General features: G+C 40.4%; 1 protein-coding gene across 1 annotated transcript in view; it reads right to left on the reverse strand.

Moving 5' to 3' along the window:
- LOC124795635 (nephrin-like) overlaps nt 1–24,544 on the reverse strand; it is a 910,890-nt gene that overhangs the window by 80,026 nt on the left and 806,320 nt on the right. Inside the window, exon 10 of the mRNA XM_047259707.1 lies at nt 1,923–2,216. Within this exon, the coding sequence (XP_047115663.1) occupies nt 1,923–2,216 (294 nt within the window). The remainder of the gene's footprint in view (nt 1–1,922; nt 2,217–24,544) is intronic.

A 24,544-nucleotide genomic window follows, 5' to 3' on the forward strand; every position in this document is an offset into this window, starting at 1 on the left:
ATTAATCAGATGACTCTCCTTCCAGATCAACGACCCAACCAATAAAATCACTGTATGTTCCTCTTTCTTTCAGACAAAAAATTACTTAATTTTAGTGCTCCTGGTACTGCTACTAAAATGCTGCGAAACAGATCCTGTATCTAAATAATACACTTACAGTAAAAGCGGTCTTATCTTTTCAGAATTCCGTGTAATTATTGTCTTTGAATAAAGGTGCCATTTCAATTCCCCTCATTGTGTATTTTCTTTCAGTTACCACCTGCACTACAATGCAACAGTTCTTTCTACACTGAAGCGCCAAAGAAATTGGTATAGGCATGAGTATTCAAATACAGAGATATGTAAACATTCAGAATACGCCGCTGCGGTAGGTAACGCCTATATAAGATAACAAGTGTCTCGCGCAGTTGTTAGATCGGTTACTGCTGCTGCAATGGCAGGTTATAAAGACTTAAGTGAGTCTGAACGTGGTGTTATAGTCGGCACACGAGCTGTAGGACACCGTATCTCCGAGGCAGCGAGGAAGTGGGGTCTTTCCCGTGCGACCATCTCGCGAGTGCACCGTGAATACCAGGAATCCGGTAAAACATCAAATCTCTGAGACAGCTGCGGCCGGAAAAAGACCCTGTAGGAACGGGCCCAACGACGACTGAAGGAAATTGTTCGACGTGACAGAACGGGAATCCTTCCGCACAGTGCTGCAAATTTCAATGCTGGGCCATCAACAAACGTCAGCTTGCGAACCGTTCAACGAAACATCATCGATATTGGCTTTCGGATCCGAAGGCCCACTCGTGTACCCTTCATGACTGCACAACACAAAGCTTTACGCCTCGCCTGGGTCCGTCAACACCGACACTTGACTGTTGATGACTGGAAATATGTTGCCTGGTCGAACGAGTCTCCTTTCATATTGTATCGGGGGGCGGGATGGACGTCTACGGATATGGAGAACCTCATGAATACGTGGAACCTGCATGTCAGCAGGGAACTATTCAAACCGATGAAGGATCTGTAATGATGTGGGGCGTGTGCAGATGGAGTGATATGGGACCCCAGATACGTCTAGAAACGATTCTGACAGGTGATATTTACGTAAGCATCCTGCCTTATCGCCTGCATCCATTTATGACCATTGTGCATCCCGAAGACCTTGGGCAATTCCAGCAGGACAATGCGACACCACAGACATCCAGAAATGGTACAGGGTGGCTCCAGGAACACCCTCCTGAGTTTAAACAACTCCACTGGACACCATTTTCCCCAGTTATGAACAATATTGAGCATATCTGGGATGCCTAGCAAAGTACGGTTTAAAAGAGATCTCCAGCCCCTCTTACTCTTACTGATTTATGGCCAACCCTGCAGGATTCATGGTGTCAGTTCCCCCCAGCATTACTTCAGACATTAGTAGAGTCCATGCCACATCGTGTTGCGGCACTTCTACGTGCTCGCGAGGGCCCTACAGGATAGTAGACAGGTGTACCAGTTTCTTTGTCTCTTCAGTGTATTTTTGGTCCAAGTTTCATCGACCTATGTTACTTGGCAACCAATAAAATCGATTTATGTTCCTTTTTTCTCAATCGCGAAATGACTTAATTTTACTGCGGTTGATGCTGCTGCTAAAATACTGCGTGCTTTTAAAAGAAAGACTTACAGCAACTACGGTCTTATCTTCTCAAAATTCCATGTAATTGCTGTTTTTGAATAAAAGAGTCGTTTCCGTTCCTCTCATTCTGCTTTTCTTTTAGTCACCACCTTTACTATAATTTAGCAGTTATTTCTATGTTTGGTTCACTTTTCATCGAGCTGTGTTACCTGGCAGTGACGAAAGACGCGCATGTTACTTTCTTTTTTTACGTATTAGCCACCAGGTGGCTTGGAGAGGCGCGGGCAGCACCAGCGGGTAACCGGCTACTCACCGGCGGCGACGATGTGGAAGACGCAGGGCGAGCGCTGGCGGCCCACGCGGTTGCGCGCCCAGCAGAGCAGCGTCCCGTAGTCGAGCTCCGTGACGGGCGTGTACGTGACGTAGCTGACCGAGCCGGCCAGCGAGATGCGCGACGGCGCCACGTCCTGGCTGTCCGCAGAGTTGTTGAAGGCCCACTGGAAGGACACGTCCGCCGGGTTCGCCTCCACCTCGCACGAGATGTTGGCGCGCTCGTTCTTGGCCACTCCGATCACGCGGCTCTGGTTCGGCTTGCACGTGGGCGCGTCTGCGAACAGATCGCAGGCGGCAGGCGTGAGCAAGTGGCTGAGGAGCCGAATATCTGCCGGTACATCTGTCGCCGCAGCAGTCGTCAGCAAGTGGTCCTGCAAATACTGTTTGTAAAAGTGTCTCTAACGGGCTGCCATTGATTAATAAAATGCATACTGAAGAGAACAATTACATAAATTACAATATACTGATGTACTGAAATGTTGATAAAATGACTGTTGCTCCTACTTGCCGCCTTAGCTGTTTCATTGTAGTCACTCAGAGACTAGTACAATATGTTTCATACCATGCTGATACATCCTCAGGCGTATCTCTGCATAACAAAAAATATAAAAACTGTACAAGAACATTAATAACTCTTAATAAAAAAGTTAAAATCATGTCATGTGAATCTCTTGATGCCTCAGAATATGTCCTACCAACCAATCAATCCCTTTTTCTAGTCAAGTTGTGCCACAAATTTCTCTTCTCCCCAATTCTGTTCAATACCTCCTCATTAGTTATGTGATCTATCCATTTAATCTTCAGCATTCTGCTTTAGCACCACATTTCGAAAGCTTCTATTCTCTTTTTGCCTAAACTATTTATCGTCCACGTTTCGCTTCCATACAGGGCTACACTCAATACAAATACTTTCAGAATAGACTTCCTGACACTTAAATCTATACTCGATGTTAACAAAGTTCACTTTCTCAGAAACGCTTTCCTTACCATTGCCAGTCTACATTTTATATCCTCTCTAAGTCATACTTACTGAAGCCTATATAGAGTGTTCCTTTCGGTGTGTTTAATTATTTTAGTAGTGGATGCCCTACATATACGATAGTTTCTAATAAAATAGAGTTCTATTTCTCTGCTGATGATACAGTGATGTGCGCCTTCTGTGAAACCAGTTTCAGCATAGTCATCACGGATTTTTTTTTTGCAGTGGTATTTTTTATGTGAAAGGTTGGGGTTATAGGTAGCACCCAAAGTATTTTGGTGTCACCCTTCACCGCACCCTCTCATATAAAAAATATCTTAAAAATACTGCTGCCAAGATAAAAACTCTTTAAGAATATCATTCAAAAATTTGAGTGGAATGACAAGGGGAGCTTCAGCAGATACCTTGCGCACATCATCTATTCCGATGGACTTCTCAGCAGTTCGAGTGCTGTGCACTGGCGTGCCTAAACAGCTGCCATCCCAACTTGATCGAGGTCCAGTTGAACCACACTAGGCGGTTAATGACTGGGACAATTCGACCAACACCCATTTTCTGACATCCTCTGCTGGGCAAGATCTATACACCCACAATCAGTAGAAGCGGGGCATTCCTTAGCAAATGCCGCAAGCTACAGGAGAAGCACGTAATACCCACACAGGAAGACATACCAGCACTACGACGAAACAGACTCCGTTCAAGATGCCCACCGTTACGGCAAACTGAACAGCTCGATTCCACTAACTTCGAAGTGAGAGAAACGTTGGATTATAACTCCCATCTTACCGAAAATCGTAAAGATCTTGAGTGGTCCCGAAAATATAGCTATAATACTGATGGCACAGGAAACTATATGTCGGATTAAACAGAGCTCGCAGCGGGCATGGTCGATGCTCAGATTCACTCCACAAATGCAATGCTACAGAGTCTCCGTTTTGTAACTGTGGGGCTCCGAACCATTCAAGCACATTAGAGATGAATGCCCCTTACGTTCCTACCAGCGGAATTGGAGCGACCTCATGAAAGCTGATGTTACAGCTCTAAAATGAATTAGGAGCATAGATACTGGCATTCAGTAGGTTTTATACGTAGTCCAGAATGAGATTTTCACTCTGCAGCGGAGTGTGCACTCATACGAAACTTCCTGACAGTTTAAAACTACTGTACGTAGTTTTGTCTCTCCGTGTTCTTGCTGTATACATATAATAATGTTATATACCTGTATTTTTACACTGCATTTGAGCCATGCCTATGAATTAAAAATACATAATTGAATTTGTTTCTGCTCGACAACAAACATCGCTCTAGAAAGAATAAATATCAGAACAAACCCGTTAGGGTCTGGTTGGGGGCGTTTATGTCAACCTTGACAAATGACCTCCTGATGGAAGCAAACGAAGTGACTTTTGATTTGTGGGGAAAATACATCAGTGCAAAATATCTAGTAAGTCGTTTCCACATCACGCAAGAGAGACTACTAGCGTATATATAAGACCTCACCAAGAGGTATTATTCAAAAATTTTTTTTTGGTTGTACAAACCATTTCCATTTCCTACAGATGTGTGTTACTACCCATTCCCAGTAAAGAGTAGCTCCGGCACTTTCCAGAATCCGTTGTTTCGTCACGCAGTGCCCAAATGAAATTGCACTAAATATTAGTACAGCTACCCTTTCTCCCACAGCCAGATCTATGCAAACACCCTGACTGAAAGCTTATATAAATGGTATCCCGCTAGATTGATATATACAGATGTTTCGAAGAACCCAGCTGTGATATGCTGTGCATAATCCGATAGTGTGTCGCTGTGCACAGCACCCATCCTTATAGCTGAACTCATATCTTGGGAGGACTCAGTTAACGCAAAACGACTTTCGGAGAAGAGACTGCGAATAGCGCATTCGTGAAGTTTCGAGAGTAAACTCTATTTGCATCCTCGATTAAAGTGACATATTTAAGAAGGAAGATTGTTCTTGTAACGTTGTGGATACACTGTCAAATGAACGAGCAGGTAATCTCTTTTTTTTTTTTTTTTCATGGTAGCGATCTGTCTTTCATGTCCCATTTACGAGTGTTCCCTATGTTACCCGGCGTAAGGAAGATTTACAAACGTAATTTTTTGACGATACAACTGTGGGTAAAAGCGGTACTCAAACCCGAGTTCTTGATATTGTAGGGAATGCTCTTATATGCTGAACTACCCAAGCAAGCTTCATACCTTCATCACTACGTATCTCATCCCCCCAAAGTAACAGAAAAATTATTCTGCAGAGCTTTCTGCAGTAGCAGCGATGGGAAAAGAAATCGCTTGAATTGTGATACGCTTCTGTAGAAGGTGTGTCAGTCCGTAGTACAGAGTCGGCTGATACAAATGTTCATGAAAGATAAAATACGCTTTCCGAGGCTCGCTGATGCATCCTAGCCTTTCAAGGGTTATTTTACATTCACTCGTCTTAACTAAAATTCTGTAAGTGGGAGTTGTACACAATTTCATAGTTTTGTACTGTGATGGTTTAGAGGACTTCATTTTCAGGCATTTTAAATTAAATCCTCGTTTGATGTTGTGAAAGGAGAGATAATTACGAATGAATTACTAACACTGTCTTTTCTTTCTCCCGGTGCAAAGAAAATAAGCTTCCTTCTGCCCTAGTTTAAAGTGTGTGCTTTGCTAAGTGTCAGCAAAGAACTTTTCTGTTTGTCTGATTTAAGTTTCCTTCCCAGAGAGTGTTCAGAAAGTCTAATTAACATCAGAGACACAAGTAGATAATAGTTTAAGTACTGATATTTTAGAGGAAGTACTTATATACGGAAACTGCCACAGTTCAGTCGAACGAGATCTTAGTTGAAGATTATTTGTCTTTACAAGAAAATAACCAAGTATATTTCTGAAAATGCAGCAAGATACATTCTACAGAAATTTCAGGAACATCTCCATTACATGTTCTTGCACCGCTGGAATGTTAGATGCATGACCTCTACACATACCATGCGAGACTGATGTTTCAAATTAGCGGACGCACCAAATATGTTCAGTTAGTGTGCCCACAAGTCTGTGTTTCTTCCTTCAACTGTCCATTGCGTTTTTGAGTTTTGGTTTCTGCAAGGCTGTGCAGGAGTCCCGGAATTCTGTACTTTTCGATGGAGTATAAGAACCCGCTCATCCAGTCCCACTGAACTGATCGATTATGATGAAACTTATCACAGTGTAAGGCCAGAGTCGAAGGTCATAAAACAGTTGCACAGTAATACGTCCAGACATGATCTTCAGCAATGCGAACAACGTTCTTCTGTTATGTTGTGACACGAGAGCAAAGTCTAGTTATTTTTTGAGATGCGTGAAAGCAGACAGTACGTCACTCCAGCTGTCGTGTGCTCACAGTGCGGAAAATGGTTGTTGTCATCGGAGAGGACAGCTTATTATCCCAGCTGCTAGTCTCTGCCCTCGTGCACTGAGCGTTCTAGTTTAGTAGACAGGGAAAGCTACGATCTCCATTTGGGTGTAATACGCTTCCTAGCCAAAGTTGCTTCGCCACAGATATCTTCTTTCCTTCCATTCTTTGTAAATCCTCTTTCCCGTTTTCACAGCGTCCCGCAGTGCGACACTGGGTTGTTCATGATAACCTGTCGTGTAGTTTCTACCGAATGGTATTTCCTGATACATTAGAGAATGTGCTCAACCGAGACTCAGACCCTCATCTTTGGCCAATTGGCAGAAAATATCACAATTGTTACTGAATTGAACTAATTGCAAGCAACACTCACCCTCAACTTAAGCAACACGTGTTTCAGTTTTTTGTATTAATAAAATATCAAAAGTAACGCAGAGCCATTGAGTCATCACTACTACTAAGTTACCAGGTTTGTTTATAGAAACGCAGTCCCGTGTGTGAATTTTTCTACACTTGATTAAATGCATCTCTTTCGATTTTCTTTTAAAATTAACTACCATAAAATGGGAGGGGGGGGGGAGTAGTTACTACAGGGTGAATAGAAACGAATCTTCCAAAAAAGTTCTGTGCTGTTGTGTTGGATGACAAACGGGAATATCATTCATAAATTTGATTATCTAAGTTGGTAGTAAATCAATGTAAAAGAGGAATTATGAATTTCAAAGTTGGCGACACTGTCAGCTAAAGTTTTCTTCGCTCTATGAAAAACATCGGCATTGGTGCACAATTTGCTTAACTCGAAATTGGTCTGTAAGTAGTAATCTCTATTGATTTTGTGTGTGTGTGTGTGTGTGTGTGTGTGTGTGTGTGTGTTTCTTAAGTACATGACAAGTAATCTTAAAATCCAGTTTCATTAACCAACAGTTCAGTTTTAAAGTATATGTCAGTCTGACTTGTGTTGCGGCAAGTGGAAAACGTAAGGTCGTATTTTCATAATGTATGAGGAGAGGGAGCAGGAGAAGTAATCGCCAGTGTCTCTCCAGAAGAAGACCAAAAACTAGCTGCAAATCAAGAACCACATCACACTGTTAACAAATAAGGATGTTATACTCTCATTAAAGCACATAGAAGAGTTAAGCATTCATTTAAGTTGTATGAATGACAAATTGTTAATTAGAAGGCAAAGGTTTTGTTAATGATCTTTCAGAAAAAGCAAACATCATTAAACACATTTATTCTTACACATGAGTAGTTATTTTTTAGTCAATAAGATACTGATCGAAGGCCCCTCGTTATTTCTGGGGATACAATTCAAAGTAATCACTTTAACATGATTTCAGTGATTTGATGTAGTAACAAATTACATCGATTCAATGTTATAATAAAGAAATGGGAGATATAAGAAATTTCTGGAAACAATAAAAAACCAGACTTCATGCAATTATTTTGGTTTTGTATTTAATAAATATTTCTTTGAACCAAACAAATTTTGTTTTTCATTCACCTAGATTCTGAATTGATATTCGCGTGTCCCTATTCATACCTAACACCAATTAACAGAAAAAATTACTAAGATTAACACTGATGTATCTTTCCACTTCTCATTGTGGGGGGAAGAGAAATATGAACTATTTCGTTTCTGTGGTCTAAAAGCATGAGCTAGGCCTTGTTGTTGTTGTGATCTTCAGTCCTGAGACTGGTTTGATGCAGCTCTCCATGCTACTCTATCCTGTGCAAGCTTCTTCATCTCCCAGTACTTACTGCAACCCACATCCTTCTGAATCTGCTTAGTGTATTCATCTCTTGGTCTCCCCCTACGATTTTTACCCTCCACGCTGCCCTCCAATACTAAATTGGTGATCCCTTGATGCCTCAGAACATGTCCTACCAACCGATCCCTTCTTCTGGTCAAGTTGTGCCACAAACATCTCTTCTCCCCAATCCTATTCAATACTTCATCATTAGTTATGTGATCTACACATCTAATCTTCAGCATTCTTCTGTAGCACCACATTTCAAAAGCTTCTATTCTCTTCTTGTCCAAACTATTTATCGTCCATGTTTCACTTCCATACATGGCTGCACTCCATACAAATACTTTCAAAAACGACTTCCTGACAAATCTATACTCGATGTTAACAAATTTCTCTTCTTCAGAAACGCTTTCCTTGCCATTGCCAGTCTACATTTTATATCTTCTCTACTTCGACCATCATCAGTAATTTTGTCCCCAAATAGCAAAACTCCTTAACTACTATAAGTGTCTGATTTCCTAATCTAATTCCCTCAGCATCCCCCGACTTAATTCGTCTACATTCCATTATTCTTGTTTTGCTATTGTTGATGTTCCTCTTATATCCTCCTTTCAAGACACTGTCCATTCCGTTCAACTGCTCTTCCAAGTCCTTTGCTGTCTCTGATAGAATTACAATGTCATCGGAGAACCTCAAAGTTTTTATTTCTTCTCCATGGATTTTAATAGCTACTCCGAATTTTTCTTTTGTTTCCTTTACTGCTTGCTCAATATACAGATTGAATAACATCGGGAAGAGGTTACAACCCTGTCTCACTCCCTTCCCAACCACTGCTTCCCTTTCATGCCCCTCGACTCTTATATCTGCCATCTGGTTTCTATACAAATTGTAAATAGAGATTCGCTCCCTGTATTTTACCCTTGCCACCTTTAGAATTTGAAAGAGAGTATTCCAGTCAACATTGTCAAAGCTTTCTCTAAGTCTACAAATGCTAGAAACGTAGGTTTGCCTTTCCTTAATCTAGCTTCTAAGATAAGTCGTAGGGTCAGTATTGACTCATGTGTTTCAATATTTTTACGGAATCCAAACTGATCTTTCCCGAGGTCGGCTTTTACTAGTTTTTCCATTCGTCTGTAAAGAATTTGTGTCAGTATTTTGCAGCAGTGGCTTATTAAACTGATAGTTCGGTAATTTTCACATCTGTCAACACCTGCTTTCTTTGGGATTGGAAGTATTACATTTTTTTTTTGAAGTCTGAGGGTATTTCACCTGTGTCATATATCTTGCTCACCAGATGGTAGAGTTTTGTCAGGACTGGCTCTCCCAAGGCCATCAGTAGTTCAAATGGAATGTTGACTACTCCCGGGGCCTTGTTTCGACTCATGTCTTTCAGTGCTTTGTCAAACTCTTCACGCAGTATCGCATCTCCCATTTCATATTCATCTACATCCTCGTCCATTTCCATAATATTGTTCTCAAGTACATCGCCCTTGTATAGGCCCTCTATATACTCCATCCACCTTTCTGCGTTCCTTTCTTTGCTTAGAACTGGATTTCCATCTGAGCTCTTGATATTCATACAAGTGGTTCTCTTTTCTCCAAACGTCTCTTAAATTTTTCTGTAGGCAGTATCTATCTTTCCCCCTAGTGAGATAAGCCTCTGCACCCTTACATTTGTCCTCTAGCCATCCCTGCTTAGCCATTTTGCACTTCCTGTCGATCTCATTTTTGAGACGTCTGTATTCCTTTTTGCCTGCTTCATTTACAGCATTTTTATATTTTCTCTTTCATCAATTAAATTCAATATTTATTCTGTTAACCAAGGATTTCTACCAGCCCTCGTCTTTTTACCTACTTGATCCTCTGCTGCCTTCACTACTTCATCCCTCGGAGCTACCCATTCTTCTTCTACTGTATTTCTTTCCCCCATTCCTGTCAATTGTTCCCTTATGGTCTCCCTGAAACTCTGTACAACCTCTGGTTCTTTCAGTTTATCCAGGTCCGATCTCCTTAAATTCCCACCTTTTTGCAGTTTCTTCAGTTTTAATCTACAGGTCATAACCAATAGGTTGTGGTCAGAGTCCACATCCGCCACTGGAAACGTCTTACAATTTAAAACCCGGTCTTACCATTAGATAATCTATCTGAAACCTGTCAGTATCTCCAGGCTTCTCCATGTATACAACCATCTTTCATGATTCTTTAACCAAGTGTTAGCTATAATTAAGTTATGCTCTGTGCAAAATTCTACCAGGTGGATTCCTCTTGCATTTCTTAGCCCCAATCCATATTCACCTACTACGTTTCCTTCTCTCCCTTTTCCTACTGTCGAATTCCAGTCACCCATGACTATTAAATTTTCGTCTCCCTTTACTACCTGAATAATTTCTTTTATCTCATCATACACTTCTTCAATTTCTTCGTCATCTGCAGAGCTAGTTGGCATATAAACTTGTAATACTGTAGTGGGCGTGGGCTTCGTGTCTATCTTGGCCACAATAAGGCGTTCACTATGCTGTTTGTAGTAGCTTACCCGCACTCCTATTTTTTGATTCATTATTAAACCTACTCCTGCATTACCCCTATCTGATTTTGTGTTTATAACCCTGTACTCACCGGATCAAAAGTCTTGTTCCTCCTGCCACCGAACTTCACTAATTCCCACTATATCTAACTTTAACCTATCCATCTCCATTTTTAAATTTTCTAATCTACCTGCCCAGTTAAGGGATCTGACATTTTACGCTCCGATCCGTAGAACGCCTGTTTTCTTTTTCCTGATAACGGTATCCTCTTTAGTAGTCCCCACCCGGAGATCCGAATTGGGGACTATTTTACCTCCGTATTATTTTACCCAAGAGGACGCCATCATCATTTATCCATACAGTAAAGCTGCATGCCCTCTGGAAAAATTACGGCCGTAGATTCCCCTTTCTTTCAGCCATTCACAGTACCAGCACAGCAAGGCCGTTTTGGTTAATGTTGCAAGGCCAGGTCAGTCAATCATCCAGACTGTTGCCCCTGCAACTACTGAAAAGGCTGCTGCCCCTCTTCAGGACCAACACGTTTGTCTGGCCTCTCAACAGATACCCATCCGTCGTGGTTGCACCTAGGGTACGGCCATCTGTATCGCTGAGGCACGTAAGCCTCCCAACCAATGGCAAGGTCCATGGTTCATGGGAAAGCAAGGCCTTAAACCTAAAAATAGATTTAAAGTTTGAAGCAAGACTTAAAACTCATGTCGTTTTGATTTTCAAATTTTTTTAATTATCAAATTTTGTTCTTAAAACTGAAAACTGTTTCCTACCTGATTTTCGGTACCTGTTGACATCTTGTCAGAAATTTATCACGCAAACATCTAGTCAAATACATCTATAATAAATCAAAAATGAATTCACTAGTAAGTGGAAGTGTTGTATACAATAAGCTACAATTGCAAATTTGAAGAACTGCAGTTATTTGCCTATGTGTAATCTTCTGTCACTATGATGAACATTTTATACTAGAACGAAATTTTCACTCTGCAGTGAAGTATGTTCTGCTAAGAAACTTCTCGGCAAATTAATGTTGTGTACCGAATGAGACTCGAACCCGAAAGCTTTGCCTTTCGTGGGGAATTGCACTTGCCTGCGAAAGGCAAAGGTCCAGAATTAAAGTATCGGTCTGGCACACAATCTCCTGGGAAGTTTCATCTTATAGTAGTCTTCCATCAGCTGTGTACATCGCATGTTTTGTCCACAAACAGTGTGAAGGTGTCGGAAAAGTTGCAAAAATAGTGAAAACAAAGCTGGTCTGTGCTTTGAGGGTGAGTAACAGAGAATCATTTTAAACACAGTCTACACTCTGGATGAATGCCTTTCTTATAGATATGCAACTTATTTCCCTATGTTTTCCTGTAGTATCAATTACGATGAGTTTTCTTATGATGTTTGTGTTTGCAGGTAATATTTCTCACTGCTACTCCAGTTATGTCTACCACGTAGGGACGAATATGTATCACCCGCCTTTTGTATTTAAATTTTCAATATCGTCTCTGTCAAACAACTTATAACTAATCCTATTAAGAATCTTCTGTGGTTTAATGTGTCCTATTATTTCTGCGTGCCTATTGGCTCTTGTGTAAGCGTTACTTGAACCCAATATTTTGTTTAAGTTAACTGCGTGTCACTTTTTTGTTTTCCTTTTTATAAAACTACTTGCTGTGTTTGTTTAAAAATGATTTTAAAAATCACTTTCAAAAGACGGATAATATTTAGTGGCATCTACATAGTAAAAATCGAGAATTTGGATAAATTATTTTCTATTTTCTTTTGCGTGAGATTTACTTGTAAACACAACCTTTCAAACAGACACAGGATGTTTATTGATATATATCGAAACATTGTGGTTAAAAGTTTCTCAGATGTCTTGCTGTGTTAGATTTACGTTTAAACATAGTCTGCCAAACAGACACACGATTATGTTTGATGAAATTCAAATAATTTGCCATACACATTCCTAACCGAATTCTGTCATCAAAGAAACCGTTGAGGTCAGAACGTGCTACAACGAATTGAAACAGCATAGTGGCTATATCCCTACTTGCGCAAGAAACAGGAATCGAGAGCGTACAGAAAAAGAAGATGGGCTATCAACTATCTATTTTGTCGGCTTTTTGAAAAATATTTGAAAAGATTGTGCTCAAGTGTCGCCTTAAGCATCTGACTGCAAGTAATATACCATGCAAGTCACTATTCGGATTTCTTAACGTTCTGATATAGAGAAAGCTATTTACATGTACAGTGAGAATGTACTTATTTCGTTAGATAACAAATTAAAGTTACTGGCGTTTCCAGTGATCTGTCAAAATCCTTTGATTGTGTGAATCACTGTATTCTCTTAAGTAAATTAGAATATTATGGTGTCACTGGCAGAGCTGCGAAATGGTTCAAGTTTTGTATAACTAACAGGAAACAAAGGGAGTTGTAGCGAAACACGCGTGCAGTAAGCAGTCAGTCTTCATCTGATTGGGAATTAATTACATATGGTGTTCCTCAGGGATTCATCATGGGTCTGTTGCTCTTTCTCGTGTACATTAATGACCTCTCGTCTGTTACGTTTCCAGATGATAAGTTTGTTTTGTTTACAGATGTTACAAACATTGCAATAAGTAGCAAGTCAAGTGCAGATTTAGAAATGCTGGTAATCAAATTTTCACTGACATAAATAAATGGTTTAAAGCTAATTCATTGTCATTAAAATTTGAAATCACCCACTACACGCAGTTCAAAACCTACAAGATATTTCCTTCCAGCATGTTAATAACACATGAAGACATGCAGGTCGATGAGGCTGACAGTGTTAAAATTCAAGGATTACAACTCTATAATACATTGAGTAGGAAAGGGGACACCACAGAATTCCTGAAGCGCCTAAGCAAGTCTGTATTTGCAGTGAGATTGATATCAGATGTAGTAGATATAAATGTAAATAAACTTGCTTACTTTCACTCTATTGTGTCATACAGGATCATATTCGGGGTAACTTATCAAATCGAGCAAAAGTTTTTAGCGAGAAAAAGCGACAAATAAGAATCATTTGTGGTGTAAATCTAGATCATCAAGTTGAAACCTGTTCAAAGAACATTGTATTATCAGCACTTTTTCTTAGTATATATATTCCTTAATGAAATCTGTTGCAAGTAATAGAGCTCTGTTTCCAACCATTCGGTCAATACATAGCATCAATACTAGGAGTAAGAACAATCTACATTAAGACCTAAAACCACTGACCTTGGTCAAAAAAGGGGTCTAATGTTCAAGAACACACATTTTAAATAAACTGACAGCAACCATTAAACACTTGGGTACGGATAAAGCAAGGCTTAAACAGAGTCTGAAAAACTTATTGATACGCAACTCCTTCTCCACTTTAAATGAATGTCTTAACAGGGACTGTTTGAGTAGCTTAAGTAAAAATGTCTATTAGATTTCAGTTTTGACGGCACTTGGTCACAATAGTCAAGATTTGGTGTTTATTATACGTTAAGTGGATAGTTATGTTCCATTCTGACAGTGTTTTAATTCTGCAAATATTAGTAGCACCAGTTTACTGTGAAGTATTCCCATATTTTGACAATCTCGTGACAAATGATCAGGGTAGTGAGTATTGCATTCAAATGTACTAGGAGTAAGAACAATCTACATTAAGACCTAAAACCACTGACCTTGGTCAAAAAAGGGGTCTAATGTTCAAGAACACACATTTTAAATAAACTGACAGCAACCATTAAACACTCGGGTATGGATAAAGCAAGGCTTAAACAGAGTCTGAAAAACTTATTGATACGCAACTCCTTCTCCACTATAAATGAATGTCTTAACAGGAACTATTAGAGTAGCTTAAGTAAAAATGTCTATTAGATTTCAGTTTTGACGGTACTTGGTCACATTATTCAAGATTTGGTGTTTATTATACGTTAAGTGGATAATTATGTTTCATTCTGACAGTGTTTTAATTCTGCAAATATTAGCAGCACCAGTTTATTGTGAAGTATTCCCTTATTTTGACAATCTCGTGACAAATGATCAGGGTAGTGAGTATTGCATTCAAATGTTTTATTTTTTTATGTTGTACTTTTTGATATTTTCCAGACCCACGAGAATGATCTCATTTATGGGCCTATGGAACAAAGACTGAATCTAATCTAACGAACGTCGCTGCTGATATTCCTCCATAAATGGCAACGGCATAATCTCAGGCAGCAAATTGAAATTCTGTGATTTCATGACACCTCCGTTACGTAACTCACACATATACGCTTACGAAAGTATCTCACGACCTACTAGTACCACTACGACAGTGAACGAAGAAGTGGCCGAAAGCTTGAGTTAACAAGAAAATCAGGCGCGGAAAGGAAACTGAGAAACATTTAACCTCGGCGTGAAGAACTACGTTTGGTGTCATAACCACTGAATATTATCAGAATTTAGGTACACAGAAAATATTCGTTAAAATGGTACGAAAATATGACAAAAGACACTACATTTGTATTAATCACGGCCGTCCCTCTTCAATCAAACAACACGTTAACGGTGGTCGTCATCAAGGCACCCTTACGTAAAAGAACAGCAACGGGCTCCAAACGTACAAAATATTAATGGTTAAGAAGAAATATATTTTATGGCACTAGAAAAACTGGACTACAACTACCATTCCTCTTTTGCCATGTATTTGTCGGTAAATTTTCTTTTTTTCCGCAGTTAGATTGTCACGCCTTTCTACCTTTGTGAAGTAACTGTGTTTATACGTCTCTTTTGCTGCCACAAAGTTCTGTGATTTCCGCGAAGCAAGGACGAAGGGGATTGTGTTATCAGCAGTGGCCGCGCATGCCTGTGTAGCGAGTACCGGTATGTAATCACAGCCGCAGGTCAAACGTGGGATCGTGAACCGCCACACTTGCGGCTGCACGTTTCCAATTACGCACCACCTGGCGACTCGCCGCAGCAAACACAACGCACCACCTACCTTGTTCACAGTGGTTACCAAGTACAACGCTATGCGAAAAGGTCGGAATTTACCCCCGATTCCAACGAGTTGCGGCAAAGGCAACGCACGTAATCGTAGCGTCTCTCAAAAGCAAACAGGACGAGAAGACGTGCAATTGGGGCCACAAATTTCGCTGTGGGCTGCTTTACAACACGAGCGTACCAGATCCTGCTGCGCTGCCGTTACTGTTGTTCTTAATTTACTTTTGTTGTCCTTGTTGTCGTTGATACAGCACTTCACACTACTAATCTACTCTGTTCGACCCCATTATTCTCTGCATAACTACTGCAGCTACGCTCGCTTCGTTCCCTTCTGTGATTTTTTACCCCCAAACTTCCATTCAGTGCGAAATGAGCTATTTTATTATGCCTCAGGATGACTCCTAAGAACCGACGTCCTCATTTACCTGGGTTGTGGTATGTAGTGCCATTGCTGTTTCATGCAGAAACACTGACAAGGGAAGTATTTGCGTTCGAACTGGAACATCTGTATCAAATTTTGGTTTCAGGACCATCGCATATCCCCCGTCACTGCAGATGACACTTATAAAGGGACACTCTCCTCTATCATTACTTTTCCTCAACAGAAGCAGTCGATACCAGAACTAATTTTCAAATTTCGAACAGGTCAGTATCATCTCAGCTACTTTTCTAAAAAAAATTCATCTGAGTTTGTGCTTGTGTCATATTTCAAGCTAAAATATATAAAAAGAAATTACTTTATGTCGTTTGTTGCAATCGATATGTACTAGCTCTGTATGTACAGTCAAAGTTATATTTTATAGAAACATTCGAAATTAAGAAATATTTGGCACACTTAAAATTTATATCATTAATTAAGCAATCTGATGCTGTTTATTATGCTTATTTATGTATTCATTTATAAAATAATAATATAAACTACTAGAAATTCGTTTGTCAAGGAAGACGGAACATCGTTTGGAATATTGTTCTTACTGCATAGTGAAGTAGTACTGGGCATACCTTTGATGTGATCGGACGTGTTTTTGTATTTTGGGAAGAGCAACGTAATTTAGAGTTATTAACGTGAAAATTCAAAGGACAGTGTGATATCTTAAGATGTGACACATTAGGTTATCCAGAAAACAAAAAATTTGAATAGGCATTTTTCAGTGTTAATCATGTCACTTGGAACCATGATAACCTAAAATATGAAAATTTCTGTTTCAAGAATCAGACCCTTAGACATAAAGAACTGGAACCAACTACGAGAAAAATGGATAAATAAAAAGTTTATTGTACTTCTTACACCTCTCGTATTTTTGAGAAAAGAAACTTCTCCATCGACAATGGTGGTGACATCAACAAATTTTGGGAGGGGGAGAGTACACACTGTAGGCGCCACTGGCACTGCAGATATCTTAATTACGAATGGAAAGGAGAACTTCCAATAAAATACTCGAAGCAATATGAATAACTACAAAAAGCACGTGAAGAAAAGCAAGTTGATAACGTGACGTAACTGCACATTCCATAATATCAGTGCTGGAAACCACGTCAACGATATTTTTGATGTCATCCACTGGTTAATCAATATCGTAGCCTGCGTTCCGCCACCCAAGGCAAAGAATGGGTCTATGCAGGATGAAGAAAAAGTGCTGCACTTGGAGGTCGGCATGTAGTTCTCCGTCGACATTAAAGGCAAAAGATTACCTAGAAAAATCAGACCGGGTGCGTTTTGAAAACACATGTATGAAAACGAGGAGCTAATTACACAGTCACATCGCGCAGTGCATTTGAATGTACAGAGGAACGTATATAACCCCGTACTACATCAAGGGACAGTGGGATCCAGCAAACCACAAGCATGTGTCTACTAACAGCGCAGTGTATAACCGTAACTGGTGCTGTCAGGTTCATGTAAGGCGACTTTAAAATGGAGTACACAGACGATGAATATGTCAGTATGCTTTTGGTGCTGTATGCATCAGATAACCGAGCTGCTGCTGCTGCAAGGCACCCTCAAAGGCACCAGCGCGGTAACAGCGTTTTTCTTCACCTGGAGCAACGCCTTCGGGAAACGGCAATCCTCGTCCACAAGTAACGGACAGACTAGACGCACTTCACAAAGAGACGGCTCGATTCTTGAAATCGTTCACTAATCACCTCGGCGAAATACCCGTGATGTTGTAGGGCACTTCCAGATATCTCAAGGATTGAATTGTTGCACGATGAAGAACTGCATCCATATCAGTACACTTTAACTCAACACCAGCGACCAGAAGACCGCATTCGAAGAGTACAGTTTTGCGTATGGCTTCTGCGTCAAATGGAACTAACGAACATTTTGTAAATAATGTGATATAGACTGACGAATGTAGCTTCATTCGTGAAGACATTTTGAACCTACACAACAACAAGTATTGAACGGAAGACAACCGACGTGCCACCCTGGAAAGTGGGTTACAGGTATGCTCTGGCATACGCCTGTTGACTGGAATCGAGAGAGGAGTGCTTCAGGGTCCTTACCTAATGCCGGTCAAGTTGAATGAGCCCCTACATCCCACGTTTCTTTCCAATTATTTGCCTGACGCATTAGAAAACGTTCCACTTCGTGTTCGGCGACAGCTGGGGTTTCACACTGACGGTGCAATGACACATCTTGGAATATATGTGTGTAAATATTTAAATGAAGCGTTTCCAAAGAAAGGATTAGTTGTGTTCTGACGTCATCATTTCCCGCCCTTCATACACTAGATTTTTGTTTGTGAGGACACTTAAAGGAAGAAGGTTATAGTACTCCACCTATGGATGTACACCACCTGATAGTTCCCGTGCGTGCCGCTTCGGCAGTTGTGGATGCAGTTGTGTTGCGCAGGTACCGCAAAGTATGATCCACCAAGTGGCAAAGTGTTCGCAAATGCGAGGTGGTAGCTTCCAAAATCTTCTTTTAAGTGACGGTAGCTCCTACGTATAAGTATTGGCTCTGTGAAGCTAAGCCTGGGCACTAGAGGTGCTGATCGAGTTTATTGTGCATAGCATAATGAGCAGTCTAGTATAGTCTACCTATTGTGTTTTTTTGTACCCCTTTGAATACAGACGATGTAACTGCATCCACTACTGTTTTCCATTGCCTTTTTCTGTGTCATGGACGAAACAAAGTGGTCGTTTATATCTGTAAGTAGTACATGTTGTGTCTTAATGTTTAAATAAAGGTAACAGTATCAAAAAGATATACACAAGATAGCTCATTGTGGAGGTGTGAAATGGATAAAAGCTGCGTTAACTAAAAAAAATGACGCGAATGCGACTCCGGCTCGAAAACCTGCGAGTCTGCATACAAATTCGTCATGGCATTGCCTCGTCTCACTGAGCTAATGAGACTCCTCTGGCACATCGCAGATTTCATGTTACCTCTTCTCGGCCACGCTGCACGCAGCAGTTACAGCGTAGCTACAGCTTCGTTGTTGTTTTTGCGACTCCGGCTCGAAAACCTGCGAGTCTGCATACAAATTCTTCATGGCATTGCCTCGTCTCACTGAGCTAATGAGACTCCTCTGGCACATCACAGATCTCATGTTACCTCTTCTTGGCCACGCTGCACGCAGCAGTTACAGCGTAGCTACAGCTTCGTTGGTTTTTTTTTGTTTTTTTTTTTTAAAATATCGAATTTCTGTTACACGCATTGGCGGGACTATGATTTGCGAGAAACGCATTTTTCTTGAGTTGGTATGAGGAATTGCACGCCAAGCTAGGCATTTTTGCCTCTTCCTGTAAACTTTCGCAGATAACTAGCTGTAATGACAGAATGCATTTTCATGAGAAAGAATCTGTTACGCAGTTTTGGGTGTGCGTTACTGGAACGTATTTTAAGAAGGTGTATTATTCTCTTGGCATATATTTTACTTTGCCTGAAGAAATACACATCCAGAGTTTTGTAGTTTTAGGTGGAATAATTTTTAAAATTAGATCATTTCCTCCAGAGGCTTCCAGCAGTATTTGTTCATCCTTATATCAGGACTAGAAGTCAAAGAACTTTGTCGGCAAATGTGAATTCAAAAGCGACATATAAAACGGATTCAGATGTTTCGTAATCTTGCCACTCACAGTTGCATCTTCGAAGGCATTTGGACTCACGGTTCTTCTTTCTTCCTTGACATATGGAATTCCAGCTTTACATTTGTTTCTTGGATGTGTGTATAGAGTTTTCCTGCCCAATCGTCCGTTCACTGATATAGCAACATCGATCGTGCAGCTGTGTGTTGCACTGTTAACTGATTGCTATGGCGAGACAGTGTTTCTCTCTCCTGTCATGAATGCCGTTCTTTCGGAACAAAGCTCATAGTAGAACTGACTTTGATTACTGTTCCATACGAAAGGCACTTGCATGTTTTCTTTCGTGATATGCTCATTGACTTCAGCAACAAATGTCTGAGACCTGTGAATTAACTCATCTACGTCCTGCTTATGTTTCTGTGCTTGGTACGTAGTGTTACGGCGTGATGTTATCGTAAACTCGTTTTTCAAATTGCAAATATAGCTCAGTGGCACTGTAAGATTTATACACCCGATATTTCCAACTACTGCCAAGACGAAATGCCATAAATTACCATAAATAACGGAACAACTGCATCCTAGCCCTCCATCAAACTTAGTTATTACATGATGGTTGATGATGGGGTACAGCACCGTACGATTACCTTTGAAAGCTGTATTGCCTCCCCTATTCTTCGTCACAGAGTCCAGCACGCTTTTGATATTGCCTTTACCCTTGAATTTATGGTACCTTTTCATGAGCTTTTCATACTGGAACATCTGACGTGATAGTCGTCGTATATGTTCTCTAATGTCTTGTCATCCAACACCGTCATGACACTTTCGACTTTAAACTTTATATAAGGAGTAGTTGGAATTCACTTTCACTGCTTCCATTGCCTCCTCTAGAACTTGCCGTATCACTACCGCAGGCAGTGGTGTGTTCGTCGTCATATAGGTTTAACCGGTGATAAAAATTTTGTGCAATAATAGATACCAGAAAAAATTCGAATCATTCACCTTCTACACCAATACAATTTTCACGTAGAGGAGTTGGTCGTAACCTCATCTCATCTAATCGCAACACATTACCTGCATTGTATACCAATTGCTGTTCCTTCTGACGCTTCACTAAACAAATAGCTTCACAAAAAATGCAGCTTTATCTACATAATGGGCGTCTCTACAGGTCTCGAATGGCGGATGGCGTAGCGGCAGGCGAAGGTCGAATTGAGCATCTCACGCTCAGCGCCTCCAATGGATGACTACAAAGGTTGACAGATAAAGGAATATCACCAGTGCAATAAGGAACCCTCAAATAACCCCTTACAATATTGTTGTACAACTGTGTTTGTTCGAGCCCAAATATTTTCCATGTGAGTTGCCGAAAGGCACGGGAAAGCAATGCACCACGAGTGTCAAAAACTGTAAAATATGGCAAAAACTGTAGAGGAAGGCAGAGACTGGAATACAACCAACAAAGAATTGAAGACGTAGATTGCAAATGCTACTCTGATATGAAGAGGTTGGCACAGAAGAGGAATTCGTGGTCGGCAGCGTTAAACCAGGCAGAAGACTGATGACTCAATAAATAGATAATAAAAAAAAATACAAGTCGCAGCTCGTCTTCAAAGGTAACCAGACTTATACTGATAAAACAGTTCATTGTCTTCAGTGGTTCCATAGGCACAACATTTTACTTAAGGCAGATAATAACTTTACTGCTACTACTACAAAAACCGAGCTGTTTATTGTAAACTATTCAGTTATAATCTCCACGTTTAGTCCCCCCACTCTCCCTCTAAAGCTGTTGTATGGGCGCCCTGGCTCTCTATGAATCTAAGGAAATAGTATTAAATTTTTCGATCTTTTTCGTACCCCATATTCAGACTTGTACTGATACAACAGTTCATTGTCTACAGTACTTACGCAGATACATTTTACCTAAGACACATCATAACTTTACTGTTACCACTACAAAAACCGAGCTAGGTATTCTAAACTATTAAATTTTTCGATCTTTTCCGTACTCCATATTCAGACTTGTACTTATACAGCAGTTCATTGCCTTCAATACTTCCGAAGGTACATTTAACCTAAGACACATAATTGTAACTTTACTGTTACCACTAAAAAACCGAGCTGGGTATTCTAAACTACTCATTTATAATATTATGCGAGACTATAACCAAAAAGGTTCAGTTCATGGAAAATGTTCGTCTAGAATGTCCTGTGCTTTTATTCAATACCTTGATGACGTAATAGTAATCACTTTAAAATTATTATTTGATTATGTCTTGCTGTGCGAGTATTTTGGAGGTGATGAGGGAGTGTATTGAAGGCATACGTTAAGTGTGGATGTATTATTTTATTGAAAACTATGTAAAATGTATGAATAGGATAATTTTGTGTACTTATGAGTTATGTGACACAAGTTCAGTGTGCATCCTTTTGTATAAAATCAGGTGGAAGGAAAGTTATGTGTTCAATCAGTAAGTATTTCATTTCTGGGAATAATTAGAGTTTTATTTTATTTAAACTGAACTTGGTTTCAAAAACTCAGAATTTCTTTTATGAATTTCTTTCTATAGTTTGTGGGATGACTCAGGAATTACCATTAATATTTGAGAGCTGGAGCTGTTCTGATTGGCTGCCTGTATCATTAGCCAACAGCAATTAACCAGTTCCCGTGCTTTGTGTGGGGCTCTACACTGTAGTTGTGAGTGAGTGAGTGTGTGTGTGTGTGTGTGTGTGTGTGTGTGTGTGTGTGTGTGTGGTGGGTGTGTGTGTGTGTGTGTATGTGCGTGTGTGTGTGTGTTTGTGTGTGCGTGTGTGTGTGTGTGTGTGTGTGTGTGTGTGTGTGTGTGTGTGTAGCAGCCACTCGGGAACCGTCTTACAGTACACAACATGTAAAGTGCACCACATTAATTTGTGCTGAAATGAAAGATATCTTTCGTTCTATTGGTTCTGTTCCCGCAGTTATGAAACGACTACTGTTTTAAACGCCGTAGTGAATATCGGAGAATTTTTAGCAACTTATTCTGGAAGATAATTTTATAGATACTTTAAAAATTTCTTTGCGATTAAGATAAAGATAAAACAAGAGGAGGAAGAGCAGAATGCTGCAAAGAGAAATATAGAGGATCCTAAATACAGGATACATCTGCTACAGGAGGAAAGTATGGAAAATTTGTATCAGCAAAGATTCAATCAAAGATTAGATGCAGTGGAGGAGGAATGAAGTGCTAGTAAGCAATATGGTTTCTGAATGCACAGGAAGCAGGGAAGGAGGCTTTAGAATGGGGTAGGGAGAGAAGAGTAAGAGCTGAATGGATGACCACGGAATTGTGGGACGTGGTTGAGGAAAAGAAGAAATTGCATTACTTATGGTTAAGCTGTCAGTGGAGTGGAATAGGTACAAGGTATATAAAACGGGGGCTAAGAAAATAACAAGAAAGTATAAGGCAAAGGAATGGGAAAGAGTATGTGGGAAAATAGGGCATTCGCTTGCATATAGGATATACGCAGATTCATGAAGGATGATAGGGAAGAAGAAAATGCCTAACAATCATGCACTCGTAATACGACCTGCATCTATCGGACAGTGGAAAAAGCACTTTGAAGAGACTCTAGTAGAAAATAAATGAGACCACGTGACGGAGGTCTAAAACAAAAGATGTACATAAGGTTATACAGAACATATACCAAAGGAAGAAGTAAAATAGGTGCTGCCAAAGGCAAAAAATGCAAGTGGGCTGGGAGGAGTTTCGATGGAATTAAGGAAATATGGGCCCCTTGAAACGGTGAGACATGTAAAGTGTTCAGTCAGATTGTAGTGGGCGAGGAAAAAACGAAGACAGTGGTGTGTATCATACATATCTGCTATCTATACTAAAGGAAACAAGGAGCATCCAAATAATTATGTGGAAATTAGTGTTACTGAATCTGTCAGCAGCCTTTTTTAACGCTATACTGAAAAACGAAAGGAAGGAAGATTGGGTTTAACGTCCCGTCGACGTCGAGCTCATTAGAAACGGAGTACAAGCTAGGATGGTGTCAAGGTTGGGAAAGGAAATCGGACGTGCCCTTAAAAGGAACCATCCCAGCGTTTTCCTGGAGCGATCTAAGGAAAAGATGGGAAACCTAATCTGGATGGGCACACGCATGTCTGAATCATCGTCCTCCAGAAAGCGAGTCCAGTGTGCTAACTATTATACTGAAAAACATATAGGAAAATGAGATCAATGGGAAGAGGCTTGAAAAATGGCAGGTTTTACAGTTGGACGGCCTTATATAGACCATATTTTCAGCCTTAGACAAATAAGTGAGAAGGGATATTCTAAGGGTCACGAAGTATACTTAATGTGTTTGGATTTAGAGAAAGCATATGGTTCTATACCTATCAACGCACTCTGCGAAGCAGTGTAGTACGTACACTATGTGATCAAAGGTATCCGAACACCCTCAAAAAATTATGTTTTTCACATTAGGTGCATTGTGGTGCCATGTAGTGCCAGGTACTACATAGCAGCGACGTCAGTAGTCATTAGATATCGTGAGAGACCAGAACGGCAGGCTCCGCGGAACTCACGGACTTCGAACGTGGTCTGGTGATAGGGTGTCACTTGTGTCATACTTCTGTACGCGAGATTTCCACACTTTTAAACATCCTTAGATGTACTGTTTCTGATGTGATAGTGAAATGGAAACGTGAAGGGAAACGTATAGCACAAAAGCGTACAGTCCGACCTCGTCTGTTGACTGACAGTGACCGCCTACAGTTGAAGAGGGTCGTAATGTGTAACAGTCAGACATCTATCCAGACCATCAAACAGGAATTCCAAAATGCCTCAGTATCCAGTGCATGTACTATGACAGCTAGATGGGAGGTGAAGAAACTTGAATTTCATGGTCGAGCGGCTGCCAGTAAGGCACACATTACGCCGGCAAATGCTAAAC

This window comes from Schistocerca piceifrons, chromosome 4 (assembly GCF_021461385.2).
Source record: "Schistocerca piceifrons isolate TAMUIC-IGC-003096 chromosome 4, iqSchPice1.1, whole genome shotgun sequence".
NCBI lineage: Eukaryota > Metazoa > Arthropoda > Insecta > Orthoptera > Acrididae > Schistocerca > Schistocerca piceifrons.